We start from the raw sequence: 15,093 nt of genomic DNA on the forward strand, positions 1-15,093 counted from the left end.
GGAAACACCTTCTGCTAATCAACATTTCCTTACTGTGCTCAGAATTGTCAAAAATTGTTAGCACAGTCAGCTGAGGTTAATTGGAACAATGAAATCTCCAACAGAAAATGTCCACTTGTTGGTTTCTGTCTTTCAAGGTAAGTTGAGTCAAAGTCCCAGAACCCAAAAGCTTCAAGGAACCTTGAGGGCTCTGGGTTTTGTCTGCTCTGCCTTTTCAAACCAGGACATCACTGGGCTTTCATAGACGAGCAGAGTCTTCCGCTCAGCTGATCTTGGGGTCTCGGAAACTACAAGACTGACGAGACATGCATTATTTGTAAGAGGCAGAAGTGCTTATGTAGTCAGCTGCCATGATTCCCAACCCCTGCTCTCCGTGGCTCTCTGGAGTTACGCATAAATGTCAGTCAAGTTGAGGTGTGTGGGGCTGTGTGCTTGGTAAAATGGGATGCCAAGTTTACTCCAGAGTCCACAAGCACAGTGGCTTCCTAGTCAGGTGGGTAATAAAGAGCGTATTGATGAAAATCATCCTACAGAGGCCAGAGAAAAATCAGCTTGTTCCAAATGCAGGCACCAGCTGACTGGCTGAAAAGCAGGGGTGCAGCTCTGGCAGGAGGCAGAGGAGAGGGTCAGGGGTGGGGGAGCTGAGTCTCCTCTGCTCCCTAAGCTGGAGTATGTATTCTTTAGAAGAGGGGAAGAACAGAAAGATGGGACCACCTATCTGAACTGTATTCCTTGGAGGACGGGTGGGGGTTGGGGCTGTTATCTTAAAAACTAGTTTGAATTCCTGTAGGATTCCTTGGAGTTGGAATTTCACCCTTACAAAACAAAAAGGAGTCTAAGTCATTAATTTACCTTAAACTGGCCAGACAATTGGAGAATTCCACTGAAGCCCCACAATAATAAACTCCCTTTAAAGGGAAGTGATCATATTCAAATAAACGTGACTTGCTTTTATTCACTTAAGACAGCTAAAGAGGGCAGAGAGAGGGCAAATACCAGCCTCTTGATGGAGAGAGATAACAAGACTTTATGACCCCGGAACCAAACAGTGCACACTTTAAATGCAGCTTTTCTTTTCTTAAGAGATTTTTCCATTGACCCTCATTAAGCTCTCCACAGGCTTACTTGGAAAAATTTTAGCAAATGGAGCAGGAGGAGGGTGGAGGGATAAGAACCTTATCAGTAATTTCTGTAAGTCCTGGTCATTTTATTTCTCCTCTGCTGTTTTTATATGCCGCAGAGTCCAGTGTGAACATAGAATTACAGACTCAACTGCAGAAGCTGTAACTTGTCCCAGGAAATGTGCAAACTTCCAAGAAGCCTAAAAATGTCAGCATGTTAAAAATTATAAAGGAAGTCTACATGCCAGGAATGCCATGATATTTTCTTAGCTTTCATGTAGGGGTGCTTTCCCTCCATGCTCTGTCTGGGTATGGTCAGGAAACGGGGTCCTGTGGTGATGTCTCGACCTACCACAGTTGAAGAGGCAGTGCTTTTGAGCAGAGTAAAACTTAGCAGTAAAGTCGCATAACTCAAGGTAGACTCAGTAACTTGTGGTTAATTGTCACAGAGACAGATCGCTATGGTGATGCAAAGGAACCTCAGCTCTCTCTCCTCTCCCCCCTGGAGCCAGGTTATGCTCTTAGGCTAACCACTTCCTTCCAAGCAACTTAATAGTTAACGCAGGAGTTTGAAATGAAGATATACTGTAAAGGTGGGGGAGTACTTTTCTTTATTCTCAGTGGTACAGGTATCTGTCTTTCGCCTGATGAGTTCAATATTTAAGCAAAGGGGACATAGGGAAGAAATCCTCTGTGTTGGAGGGAAGAATTCTCCCCTTTTAAAGAAAATGGCAAAATTGGCCAGAAGCTCCTGAAATCTGTGGTATCTGGAAAGGTCCACTGAATTTCATCTCCCCGCCCTCTGACAAAGATGTCCTTGTTCTCCCAGGCCTGTGGCACTGTGCTCAGCGGCTGGCATTTGTATATATTGCAGTAACTGTGACACTGTCTTCCTACAGGGTATGGCACCATGACTGACGGTTACACCACCTACATCAATGCCTCAACCTGTACAGTCAGCTTCCAACCGACCAACCCACCAATCATATTTGACCTTCCAAACCCACAGGGCTCCTAAAGCGCTCGGCATCCCATTGGAATGTGAGGGACAGTCTACAAACTGCCATTTTTCTAATTATAAACTCACGTCCTCTGACTTGTTTATTTCCAAATCCTGTGAGTTCTTTTTGTAAATTGTTGGAACAGGAGGGAAAAAAATGTGATGCTAGCATTGTGCGGCCTCTTTTTGCTTTTTAAGTGGGGTATCCATTTGAAATCAAAGGAGCATTGTGAATTTGTAAAATGACTTCTGTTTGCTCAAAGGCCACGCCATTGTAAATTGTTAGTGTTTGCCAAAGGACAGCCAAGCTTTCTTTAAAAAAAAAAATGATGATTTTAAAAAGTCTTATTTGAATATGCTTTAAGCTGAAAGGAAAAGATTTAAAAAAAAAAAGACAGAAAGAAAGAAACACAAAGGCAGTGTTTTGAAAATCTACCCAGATTTGCACAACTCTGAGTACTGTTTGATATGTTTTAATTTTCAGTGTTTTGTTGTTGTTTTCTTGGTATTGCTTCATTTTTATTTTACAGATGTGGCCCCAATTTAGAGCAATCTTGACAGAAGTAGGTTTGGAAAAAAAAAAAAACAAAACCTTAACTTCACTCTGGCTGTAAAGAAGACTGTGTCTGAGGTGGGGGAGAACAGCCCTCGTGTGGAGGCTTAGCCAGAGAGACGCACGTCATAATGCTACCAACTCTCACTGTTTGTTTCGTTTAAATTTTTTGAGCTTTAAGGATACGGAAACAAGAATCTGTCAAGAGATAGTCGTCATGCAAGGGGAAAAATTTTGCAGACTCCTTTTTCAATATGGATTTATATATATGCATATTTTTTGTGCATTATGACTCAGTTGGGAGTTTAATCTTGCCAAGGACAGTACAACTGCAAAACAGCATTGTGCAGCCGCACGTCAGACGCCCGGAGGAACTGGCCCATTCTTTCTGCGAACTCAGATCTTAAAGAGCTTGAGTTCAGTCTAGGTACAGTAACAAGTGTGTATAGCCTTCCACGGATCCATTGGAAGCGAACTGAATAAAGCTTAGTCGTCCTTTCTATTTAAATGCCCTGCATCGTCTTCTCACGCCCCGTCCCCCTCCCATTTTGCACTGTGTGTTGATGCAATCTTCGCTAGCACAAAATATTGTTGCTAATGATCCTTTCTGGTCCCCCCCATCGTCGATGCCATTGAGCTCTATTCTATTTTATGTTACCTTCAAATTTAGGAAAGCAGTTGTTTTCTTTAAATTTATTGTGATATTCTATATCTAGCGGCCTTTATATGCAAATAAAATTGCAAGATTTTTAAATTGGTGCTGCGTGGTTGGGCCGCCTGGGAATAAGGGGGTTGATTTGTCCTGGGGGCCAGGATGATTTATTTACGTGCAATTTGAGTAATTCCCTTCTGAGCAATTAGAATAGTGGGTTTGTGTCTCTAATTTTCTTTTTTTTTTTTTTTCTAATTTTCAATAACTGTTTATGGCCTACCAATCACAGGCTGGCAGGACATTGATAAGGCTTGGACAGTAGACTCTCCCGTCAGCACACGGCTGTTTGTCTTGTCTCAGGTTGCAGAAGGCCCGGCTTCCGTCTTCCGCCACTATAATGTCTGGACAGAGATTGTCAAGGCTGTGACTGCCGTTTACGGTGTGTCAGTGGTGGTGGTGAATAGAGAGTGCCACAGAGGACAGGCACCCACTCACTAAACATTCTTATTTATCCTCATGACATGGGGTGGTCACCCCCACCTCCACTGTTTTGTTTTTGTTTTAATGGTTCCACGTTTAACACGGTCTTTCGGTGAGAAGACAGAGCCAGTGGTGGGCCGGGGAAATTGTATATACCTCTTTTATTTTGCCTAGAACAGTGGTTCTCAACTTTCCTAATGCTTCAGCCCTTTCATACACTTCATCATGTTGTGATAACCTCTAACCATATAATTATTTTGTTGTTACTTCATAACTGTTATTTCACCACTGTTATGAATCATAATGTAAATATATGATATTCAGGATATCTGGTATTTGACCCTTGTAGTGGTCACGATCCTTAGGTTGAGAATGACTGGTCTAAGAACCACTGAAGAAAAGCAATGGGATCTTGCTATTGTTCTTTGTAGGGGTTTTGTTTGTCTGTAGAAGGTTAAGTTTTTATATATATTGTTATTTCAATTTTCTGAAATAGTGTCTCAGATAACCCAGGCTGACCTAGAACTCTGTGTAACAGAGGATGACCTTGAACTTGTCTTGACTCCTTAACTGCTGGGTTTACAAGTGCACACCCTCGCACCCTGAATGGCAATAAGATCTTAAATCTGTGGACAGCTTTGCAGTCAGTGCCCACCACATTGCATTTCCATTCGGTCTACCCATTGTGGTTCCTTTGATGCTATTCCCAGAAGGAATTCTTGATTTCAGCACCAGCTGGAACAGTCTTCCTCGAACGACAGCACAAATTCTTACAATCGTCTCTGTCCATTTTAGTCGTATCTCTTAAGCTTGTCGGTTTCTGATCTGACACTGTACAGCAGGTGCTCCGGCTTCCCAACAAGAAGAGTCCATGACTATGGTAGCTGAGAAGGATCAGATGAGGTCCTGAGAGAAGTTGACGATCCTCCCTTAATCTGCTGACTTGGTGTGAAGATTGTTGCCTTGCTGCCCTTTCCTAGGGGATGGACAGAGATGCGGCGTACTGGACAGACATTGCACCTGGCGGTTAACTAAGACATGGACTCAGACATCTCTAACAGGCAAAGGAAGATCTCCAGGGACAGATGGATGATCCTGAGGACACGTTATGTGTGCACAACCCTTGAAACCACATTTAAACACAAACTAATTCAGTGAAAGACTTGCTAAAATTGCCTAGTGTGTACTCTCAGGAAATGACCCATTCTGCTATATTAGAGCACTGGACTGACCATCCACAGAAATTTCTGCAACCAGGCCACAGTCCACATGCATTAACCATTTCCAGGGCTTCCATAAGGACTGTCCTAAAGCCTTCTCAGTTGGCCTAATATAGCAAGTCATCAATAATGGTGGCTATAAGTCTAGCACTTTCTATTTCATTATCATGCAGTCTGATGAACACGTTTCATATTTTATCTTAGTCCTCCAATTCGAAGCACTCAGAAGCCCCATTTTATAGGAAAACAACACCACCGCCAGCAACACCGAGTAGGTTTCCTTAGGAAAGTGAAGGTTCTAAGCCAGCTCTGTCTGAGTCCATCACGATGTCCTTTCTGTTAACTCTGCCTATGAACCAGAAAAATTAATGCCTACAAGCGATCAGAAAATCGGAGGGCCTGAGTCACTGTCTGTTCCTCATGTAAGAGCCTCCTGAAGCACTTTTCAATGTGGCTTAGTGCCAACATCAAGATGGATACTCAGGACTTCGCAATGGCCATAGATGCTCCTGAGCCAGCCCAAATCCTGACTTCCTCTTGGACTAACAATAATGTCTTCAGGAAGAAGAGTGTTATGTGAACTCTGACAGATATCTGCCTGGCATCTGGTAAATAAGCTTGTGCTTGTTCAGTGTGGTCACTCTTCCCCATCTCTAGATTCTCCAGGCAGAATTCTGTCTGTTGACCCTTCCCCCCAGAAAGGTTCACTAGCCTTGTATCTGAGAATCTGTATTTGTGTTCACGCTTTGTGAACTGAAACCAACTCCCTTTTTAAAGAAATAGGGGCATTTATGAGAAGGAGAGCTGAGAGCCTGAGTTTCTAGCTTACAGAATCTCTTCTAACCCCTGATTAGAGAGAGGTTTTGAGTACCAAGTTGCTAACATGGTACGTTTGGGTGTGCTGTGCCTTACAGTGTCTCTCTCCCTGAATCTCACTATTTCCTTCTAGCTCTTGTTTGTGCATGATTTGCCCTTGCACTATGACATTATTTTGTCTTACAAAGATGATAGGAGATTGCTGAAATCCCTCTGAGGGACAGGTCAGTATTACCCTGACAGATGGCCAGCATAACACCTGCCTTCGTCTACACTGCGTAAGTAAATAAGACTGTGACCCAGGTCAGCTGGGAGGATTTGGAGTTTGTCAATTGCAGATAAAGCACTTGGTGTGCCCAAGAACGATGCCACCCCCGCCAAGTCCCCTGAAAATGCAGGTCTCTGGTAAACCTGGGATATCCTTCTGTTTGTTTACTTCCCTGTGTCTTTTCCTGTCCTGTTCCCATTCATTTAATTGCTAAGCAACAGTGAACTGAGGTATTCTTTGTCTTTGGATTGAGGCATCATTGAACACTGCTGTCTGTACCTGGATAGGGAGGTCCCGGTTCAGAAGTCTTTGTCTTTGCTTTCATAGAAAGTTCCCCAACTTCTTGCTAGAAATCAGCCTTAAGACAGAACGTTTTTCTCTTACTTTGTAACCATTAGCAGAATTGTTTAGCAGAATTGTTGAGCGTGTGTGTTTTAAATATCTGCCTCACTTCTCTATAGAAAACAAAAACGCACCATTCCCTAAGCTCCACGAGGACCCCACTCTTACTTGGTTCCTATATGTAGTTCACCTCTGCAGATCATGTTAGGTTTACATAGGGCCACTGGCCCTCACCCTGGTCACAAAGCTAATAAAAGAGAGAACCCCACATTGATATTAGACTCTTAATATGGAACTTGAAAATTTTTCAACTTGGCATTCAGAAATAATCAGGATTGTGAGTTCAGCTTTGGCCAGAAAGAGGATGATTTTGTAGTAGAGTATCACTAACCTGTGAGGGACAAACGGGGTAATTTGAAAGAAACCTCAGAGCGCAGGGCCTCTGGAAGTTCCTCAGAGGGTGAGCTTTCCCTCTGTCAAACAGTCTGCTTGTGGCAACTCTGCAAATACCCACTTCCTCCTGATCAAAGAGATATGAATGCATGGGCTCCATCCCGTCTACATCAGAACAGTCAGCTCTCTCATTTGCTTGGCATATACACGCATGTGTGTGCAAGTTCTGGAAGCTGCCAGGTTCTGGGAAGATGTGCACCTCTGAGACACACCGATGGCCTTGGCTTTCTTGGCTTTCGATGGAGTAAGCTTTTCTTACTCCAAACCCAGATCCACCCTGTGGAATGGGTAAAATTCATCTCTCGCCATGCATATCTCAGAAGGTAATAAATAGCATTGGGGTCCTGTGAGGGGGATTTAATTATTCTGCTCATCATAATTTTTTAAAGCAAAACTGTTTTTAAAAGGAAATTAAACCCCCACCATTTATCTTAACTTCCTGTTAGTCACAGCCCTTCAGACGAGATAGGTAATCCCTGAGTCTGCCCGGCTTGCTAGGGAACTAAAAACCCACACTGGTGACCCGATACCCACACTGGTGACCCGATAGGAGCTTTTAAAATTCATGTCCTGTCTTTGAACTACCTGACTAAATATTGTGGTGGGTTCCCCTGATTCCTGTTTCCTTCTGGGATAAGGAAAACCTAATGAGGGGAAAAGTCTTGAGGTAAAGTCTCTTTCCTATCCAGGAGCAGCTGCGTCTGCCTGCTGGTGAGAGAGGAATGCATTTCCATTAAGAGGTACAGCCACAGCAGCGCTAAAAGCGGGAACCGACTAGACACACAAACGCAGAGCGCATCCTCCCCATCCATCAGCTTTGATTTTTATGAAGCCACAGCTACCATGAGGTACATCTAAGCACTCAGCACCTTCTCACCAGGAGAAAGCGTCTGTGATTTCATAGCCCATTTCTACCTTCAATGTTAGCGGATGACCTTGAAGATAAGCTGAGCTTTTCAGTGGAAGCTCCTGAAATAGCAAGTGACTTAGAACGCAAACATTCCTCCCATGCCCGGGCTCAAGGACATGCACCTGCTGCGGTCCCTGTCATGCTCACATGACGACTGGGTGATTCTTCCAGGAACTCATCTTCTCTGGCTGCTTCCGTCGGCTTCCTCAGTCCCTTCGATGCTGCAGCAGTGACCCACACATCCATGCATCTGTGTCACTTTCTGAGTGCTGCTTGTGTACTTGGGAGCTGAGTCCTGTATCCATTCCTTCTGTATGTGTGTTTCCAGTTCCTCCAGTCAAGATGAATTCTTAACGAATGCATCGTTTGGCACACAGTAGCACGGCCCGTGAGGAAAATGAACAAAGTTAATGGCAGCTGAAACCAACACATATGTACTGAGCGCCATGAACCAGGTTGTCGGCTAGTAAGATTTATTTGTAAGACCCAGTACTTGCTTCAGAGGAATCTTAAAACTGGGTAGAGAGAACAAGCTATTGGTGAGCAGCAAGAGCAGGGTTAAGTCTCAGTTCAAGACGATGAAGGGAAATCAGGGTTGGTCAGACAGGCTTCCCAGGTTGCACGAATGGCCACAATTATAGAGAAGTACAAGGTGAAGGTCCAAGTCTCAGACAGACATAGGTAGACAAGCCAAAGAGGGGATTCCGTCCCAGTGATAACATCAGTCCTCTGCAGCTTCATTCCAGGCGGAGGAAAAGCACGGTGGCCAGTGGCAACTCCAAGTGTGTCACGTAGCTGGTTTGTTTTCTTAATTTACTCTATGAAATGGCTTTCTCTAATGGCATGCCATTGACGAAATGCACCCTAATGTCCCCATCCATCACCTCCAAATGCGTTTGCATGCATCAGTTGTTGACTTGTTTTCTCTCGTTCAGCACATAAATGAGAGGAATGATTTATCCAAGGCCACCAGTTACTTTTATATGGAATCTGAAATGGCTCCCTGGAGAAATACTGCCCTGAGCACTCCTGTCTTTGTGCTGCTCTGAGCTCATTCCACAGGGTGTCTTTGGCCAGGGATTGCATTGGTACCTTCCTGATGACTGTTTCCAGAGGAAACTGTTCCAGATGTCCGTCCACTTTGGCTGTGACTCCTGGACACAAGAGCTGACATTTGGTAAGTGTGACCAGGAGTGGTGTGTTACGGAGTGTGAAAATCAGGGCATCAGACTTTGTTGTTGTGAGTGAAAATTGATTGAACTGTCAGATGCCTCTTCATCCCCCAACTCCACCCCACTCCCACCCCCACCCCCAAAACGCTTTCCTGAAATTACACTCATCACATATACAAGGGTGTGTGTTTCTTTTCTTCACTTTGCCAACCTGCTTCCTTGACCCCTGTCTCCCCATGGCGGGGACATCTAGCTCCCTGTCCCTCAGAATTTTGCATAGATCAATAAAGGGTCTTTAAGGGGGCAGAGTCTGGTACCTCTAAGTAGGATCCAGCACTGTTTCAAATACAAGAAGGGAACCGTCTACACGGTTTTTGTCTCCTCAGAGGAAGATCAAAGTGGACAGAAAAGGGTCAAAGCATCAGATGACAGACCTGCACCATTATACACACCATTCCGGGCTGTAGCCTTAATTTAGTGGAGCAATCTCAGGTGCCATATTTTTACCCTCTCTGTTCTTGTCTCGAAAATGTGTAAAATATAACTTGGACCGTTTCAACTGAGAATATTTGTTGAAATTGGCTGTGCAGGACCACCAGAAATGAGTATGCATCACACATGACTTTGCATTAAAGTATTCTTGGTAGGCACCCACGCCTTGATAATGTGATATCTAATATATAACACATTCACCCCTGAATAAAAGTGAAATAAAGTGTTCAGAGGGTAAGAACTTGCTTAGTTTTCTAGAGGGCTAAATGACCCATATTTAAAACACCAGGACACTAGCCCCAGTGGGAGCCATACACTGGCTTCATCTTCTCTAAGATGTAGAAGCGACTGTAGACTGGCAGAGTGCTCTCCTGACATTGGTTGTTGTTTAATAAATCATCTTCATAAAGGAAGGTGGTGTTGGTAGGAATAGTATAAGGAGTAACAACAATAAGAAAATCCCTTTTTTTATTGAAAGTGTGAATTGACAAGTGTATCTTCTATGATGCTAGGACATCCTTGAACAAAGAGACAGGTGAGCCGTCTGATTATCTCATTAATATGGAATTATTGGCTCTATGGGAGACTAGGAGGATCGGACCCCTCCCCACAATATCTCTGATGAGCTCTTCTATACAAGGGCACTGGCTGCTTTGTGGGGTTATTCCCCTAACAGAAAGCTTTTCCCCAACAAATTATTTCTCCAGTGAAGTGACAACGTGCAGGTGATTCTGGCCGTCTGTGGATTCAGCAGTATCCTATTTATTGACATGAATATTTATACCCAAGCCTGTTGGTCGTATAGCTTGGCTGGGATGCTGAGAACATCATCTACTGTTTTTTTAAAGCTCAGCATTCTCAGGGCTATTTAAAGAACCCCTCCATCACCACCACTTTGGACCACCACTTCGGATGCTAAAAGCAATTCAACAGAAACACTCTCTCATATCTCCCTAAATAATTATTGCTAACCTAGAGGCAATTCTGCAGGGAACTGTGCATTAATATTGTATGGTTTCCTTTCAACAGGGTTTTGTAAAATTATAATCATTCTTCAGTTGAACTTGTGTGCTACCCCTTTATCTTAGGAGAAAGTGTTCCTACTATTCACATCCATCCAAAGGGAGGTGTTTTGATCCCCATCCTAAGGATGAGGTTTAGAGTGGCGATGGCACACCAAATATGCACATTGAGGGGCTCTGTTGAAGTCAGTGATGCACATCAACCCCTAGAGCCTTGCTACAGATAAATAATATTTATCATGTAGCCACTGTATGCCAAGTACTTACTTAGTGTAGGATTTAGTTCAGAGTTAGGCCAAAGAGAAAGTCCACCAAGACACTTATTCAATAACCTTAACTAACCATGATGGTCCAACCTGCACCAGGATGAATGAGGTAGTTTTATAGGCAAGACCAGTATAAAACTCAACACTACTATTTTTTCTTTCCCAACCTGCCCTCCTCTAGTACACAATCCAAATATTCTCCAGTGATTTCTGCAGTCTATGGAATATATGACAGGCAAAACTCGTAAATTATTTGAAGATTTGATGACAGATCTGCTTTGCTGGGGACAGAATATGTAGTGATCGATTTCAGGAACACAGTTGGAAGTGGGTGTAGATAGAGTCCGGTTAAAGCTAAATATTAGAAGTGGAAGTTTTATCTCTATAAATTCCACTGGGTGCTATGTTAGAGCAAGTAAAATGAGAGCATTCTGTATTTTTCAACCATTTCAAAGTCTTTGCTAATACTGATATTAAGATCAGTAAACCCATGTTAGAGCACACTCAAATAATGTAGGTCAAAGAACTACACCACCTTAGAACACTGGAAGTGTGTGCCCCTCTCTTTCCCAAAAGCCAGAGCAGCTCCTCACAGATATGCCTCTAATCAATTTTAAAGGGCCTGGCTCTAAGGTCGAGACTTCAGTTAAGAGTTTCAGGTCAACCTTAGTTTTCAGGATAGGTGTGCATGGGACCTGTGCTTTATTAAATTACACACACTTAAGATATATGTATACATGTATATTTTGCAGAAGTGTTCTGTCTTTTCAAAAGCAAGATCTTAATGGGTAAAGATTATGGTTTTAGTTGTTATCCAGAAAGTGTGCTATTTAGTCGGTGGCTCAACCAATTTATGTATTTATTTAGATTCTGTATGAGGTTTTCAATGGAAATGAAACATCCCTACCCTTTCTTCATCCTCTATTTACACAGGAAAAAAGATAACATAATTCTAAAGATAATCAAGGTTACCTTTACAGAGACAGGCAACACTCTTTGCTTATTTCACTCTGTTCTGGGCAATGCCTGCCGACATTGCAAAGGTAGAGATTTGACAACATACCAGTTTAAAAGATGGCAAAAAATGATTCCTAGTTCATCTGGAAGGACACTAAATCTGGAAAAAGGAGAGTAATAGAATTTTTTTCTTTACCTGTGTAATTAGGCAGTTCTTTTTTAAAAAAATTATTTATGGGTTGGGGGTTTAGCTCAGTGGTAGAGCGCTTGCCTAGCAAGCACAAGGCCCTGGGTTCGGTCCCCAGCTCCAAAAAAAAAAAAGTCTTTATTTTATTTATACGAGTACACTGTAGCTGTCTTCAGATACACCAGAAGAAGGCATCAGATCTCATTACAGATGGCTGTGAGCCACCATGTGGTTGCTAGGATTTGAACTCAGAACTTCTGGAAGAGCAGTCAGTGCTCTTAACCGCTGAGCCATCTCTCCACCCCAATTAGGCAGTTCTTAAACTAATAAAGTAGGTGGTTTGTGTGAGACATGGGGAAAAAAAAAAGAACTGCATGAAAAACTCACAACGAAGTGAAAAAGTGTCATCCTATATGTCCTAGACTTGAATTTAATTTACAGGATGATTAGGCACTCATAAAATTGTTTATTTAATTTTTAGAATGTCTCTGAACCCTGTCAAGGGCAAAGAGAACACTCTCTACCTTGTCACATTATGTTGTAATGTAAGGGTTAATGTTTAATGAATTGTTACAGAAGTTATGGCCACAAAGGTACATTAGACTGTGTCTTTAACAAACAATACTTTATCAGACATTTGATAACACCCAAATGTGTCTTATTTGTTCTATAGCTCCTGGAAAACAAAACAAGCAAACAAAAACCCTAACAGCAACAGAAAGCACCACCATGTGACTGACCAAAGGGAATCCTCACCACCAGAGAGGTCAGCCCCTTAGCCCACTGTGGGGAAGTTAACTATTCCTAGGTGGCTTGTACTATCGCATAATATTCAGCAATAATATGTTTCCTTGTGTACTATATACCACTATATTCACATGTATGCATGTGTACTTCCAAAAACTTCTTCCTGCTTTTGAAAGAAACTTTAAAACTTCTCCCTCAGCTGGATGCTGATCCAAGGAACCAAAATTCCAACCAACACAATCAATAGCATGAATCAAGCAAGATCAGGAGGGGGAAGAACCATGGATCTCTAGGTTCTCTGGGATCTCTCTAGCCTAAGTAACTATTCACAGGTTTCAGAGACATACTAGCATTTCAATATCAGTGTTTTATCTGATTAGCTTCTTCCTATTCAGTCAGCAGGTACCCCCAAGTCTCTGTCTGTTACTGACTTAATCACAGTTGCCAAGGCCTAGAACTACCTTCCTGGGAAGGAATGGGGCAGGTTAAATTTAGGTCAGAGCAATGTACAGCTGAGAATAAGTTTGCAGTATGAACTCGCAATGATCATTCTTTACTGTTCTTGTCTGTGGCCACACAATTTCAGTCCTGCCCCTTAACCACCATCGGTATGGGTTTGGGAGTTGAGAGAAGACTGAATGGGTGGGGGTAAATCTATTCTTTTATGGACTGAGGGCAAACTGATTTACAAACCCTGGTGTACTGACAGCCATCATTAGTCCCATGCTGATCTGCAATGGGTCAAACTAAAGGAAAGAATTGGTCCAGTTAAGCTGCAGAGTGCCTCTTGCACAGTTTGACTTTGATCACATTGAAGACCACAGGAGGCCGGTTTTAATTACATAGTTGAGCAGGTCACAGGATACATAGTTAAAAGAGTGAATCTGAGATGATGATTGCAGTGGTATATAGTACACATTTTAAATATTATATCTGAAACACATTTGGAACCAAGCAAGCAGATTTCGTTCAGGTCAAAACTCCATTGTCCAGTCACAACCTGTGAGGTTTTGATCAAATTATGTATTTTGTTGTTGTCTGAGCCTTGGTTCTGTCCTTGTTAAATAGAGATATCAATGAGAAAGTGGGCAGAGAACTGAGCACTGTGTAGGGAGCACATGAAGTCCTCGGTGACAGTGTCTTGTATGACCATAACAAGGACCTCAACGCCTCAGCCCCAGGGGAGTGACAGCTTTTGCTGGTAAGGCTCAGAGGGATGAGAAAGTCCTCCCCTGGTCCAAGTGTCAATTCTGACAGTGTCTGCAGAAAATGTCCGTCTAGCATTCTCCTGCAGATGGTTATGGTCCGAAGACTGCTGCAGTACAAAGACCCATCAAGATTTGCCAAGCCTAACTCCTTGTTCAGCTGAATGTAATCACCCTGCCTTCTTTTTGAGCTGGGTGTATTAACCCTGCCTCCTTGTTCAGCTACATACAATAACCTGACTTCCCTCTTCAACTGTATTTAATAAACACACTGAACATCTCCATCTGAAAGCACACACTACCTGATCAGAACTTCTGTGTCCGTCATTTCTTCATTCCCTCTTTGGCTCAGTTTAGGGCAATCCCTGGAACCATGCAAGGACACAGCAGCATAGTGCTTGCCCGTGTGAACGACCACTATCAAGAGATACGTCCACGCTTTTTAACAAATACCAGTTGTTGCTCCATGAATTAATCTCCCTTGGATCAGACAACAGTTTAATAAACATACAGCAATTAGAGTAATAGTTAAGGCAATATTATGGTTTCTTCACCCAAATAAGCTAATTGATAACTAATAGTACAAATTCAACCATAATTATCAATCAAGTATAAGGGAAAATTTAAAAAGTATCTTACATTATTTTGTGGTTTGGTAATTTCATACACACATATAATGTGTCTTGATTAAACCCACCCCCATTCCTTCTCCTCTAATTCCTCCTCTATTGCATTCACCACTTTACCTCCCAACTTCATGTATTCATTTTCCTAAGCCTACTGAGTTCGCTTGGTTCTACCTGTATCCGTGTGGTACAGGACAGTCTGCTGGAGTAAGAGTAGCTTCTCAGGAGCCACGCCCCTGAAGAAAACTGACTATCCTTGCACCAACACACATAGTTTCTGTATTCCCTAGCTAGGCATCTAACTTCATGAGGCCCTTCACTTTCTGTGCTAGGAGTGGGTTGGTTCAATCGTGTGCAGGTCTTGTGCATTCACGTGTGCTATGAGTTTATGTGTGCAATGGGACTCCACATCTAGCAAATACTGTTTTGATGCAGAGTTTCATTATCTCTGGCTCTTACAATCTTGTAGCCTCCTCTGCTGGGATAATTCCTGGGCCGATTGGGAAGGGATGCGGTATGGTTGTCCTGTTTAGAACACAGTCTCTTACTCTTTGCACATTGACTGGCTGTGAGTCTCTGTATTAGTCATCATCTACTGCAGAAA

General features: G+C 42.8%; 1 protein-coding gene across 9 annotated transcripts in view; it reads left to right on the top strand.

Moving 5' to 3' along the window:
• Mpped2 (metallophosphoesterase domain containing 2) overlaps positions 1 to 3,428 on the top strand; it is a 175,688-nt gene extending 172,260 nt beyond the window's left edge. For all 9 annotated transcript variants that reach the window (NM_198778.3, XM_087653283.1, XM_087653286.1 and 6 more), the window contains 1 exon segment: positions 2,021 to 3,428. In NM_198778.3, coding sequence (NP_942073.2) covers positions 2,021 to 2,139 — 119 coding nt within the window. In that variant the 3' untranslated portion in view covers positions 2,140 to 3,428.
• Positions 3,429 to 15,093: the final 11,665 nt, after the last annotated feature.

This window comes from Rattus norvegicus, chromosome 3 (assembly GCF_021556685.1).
Source record: "Rattus norvegicus strain SHRSP/BbbUtx chromosome 3, alternate assembly SHRSP_T2T, whole genome shotgun sequence".
NCBI classification, from domain to species: domain Eukaryota; kingdom Metazoa; phylum Chordata; class Mammalia; order Rodentia; family Muridae; genus Rattus; species Rattus norvegicus.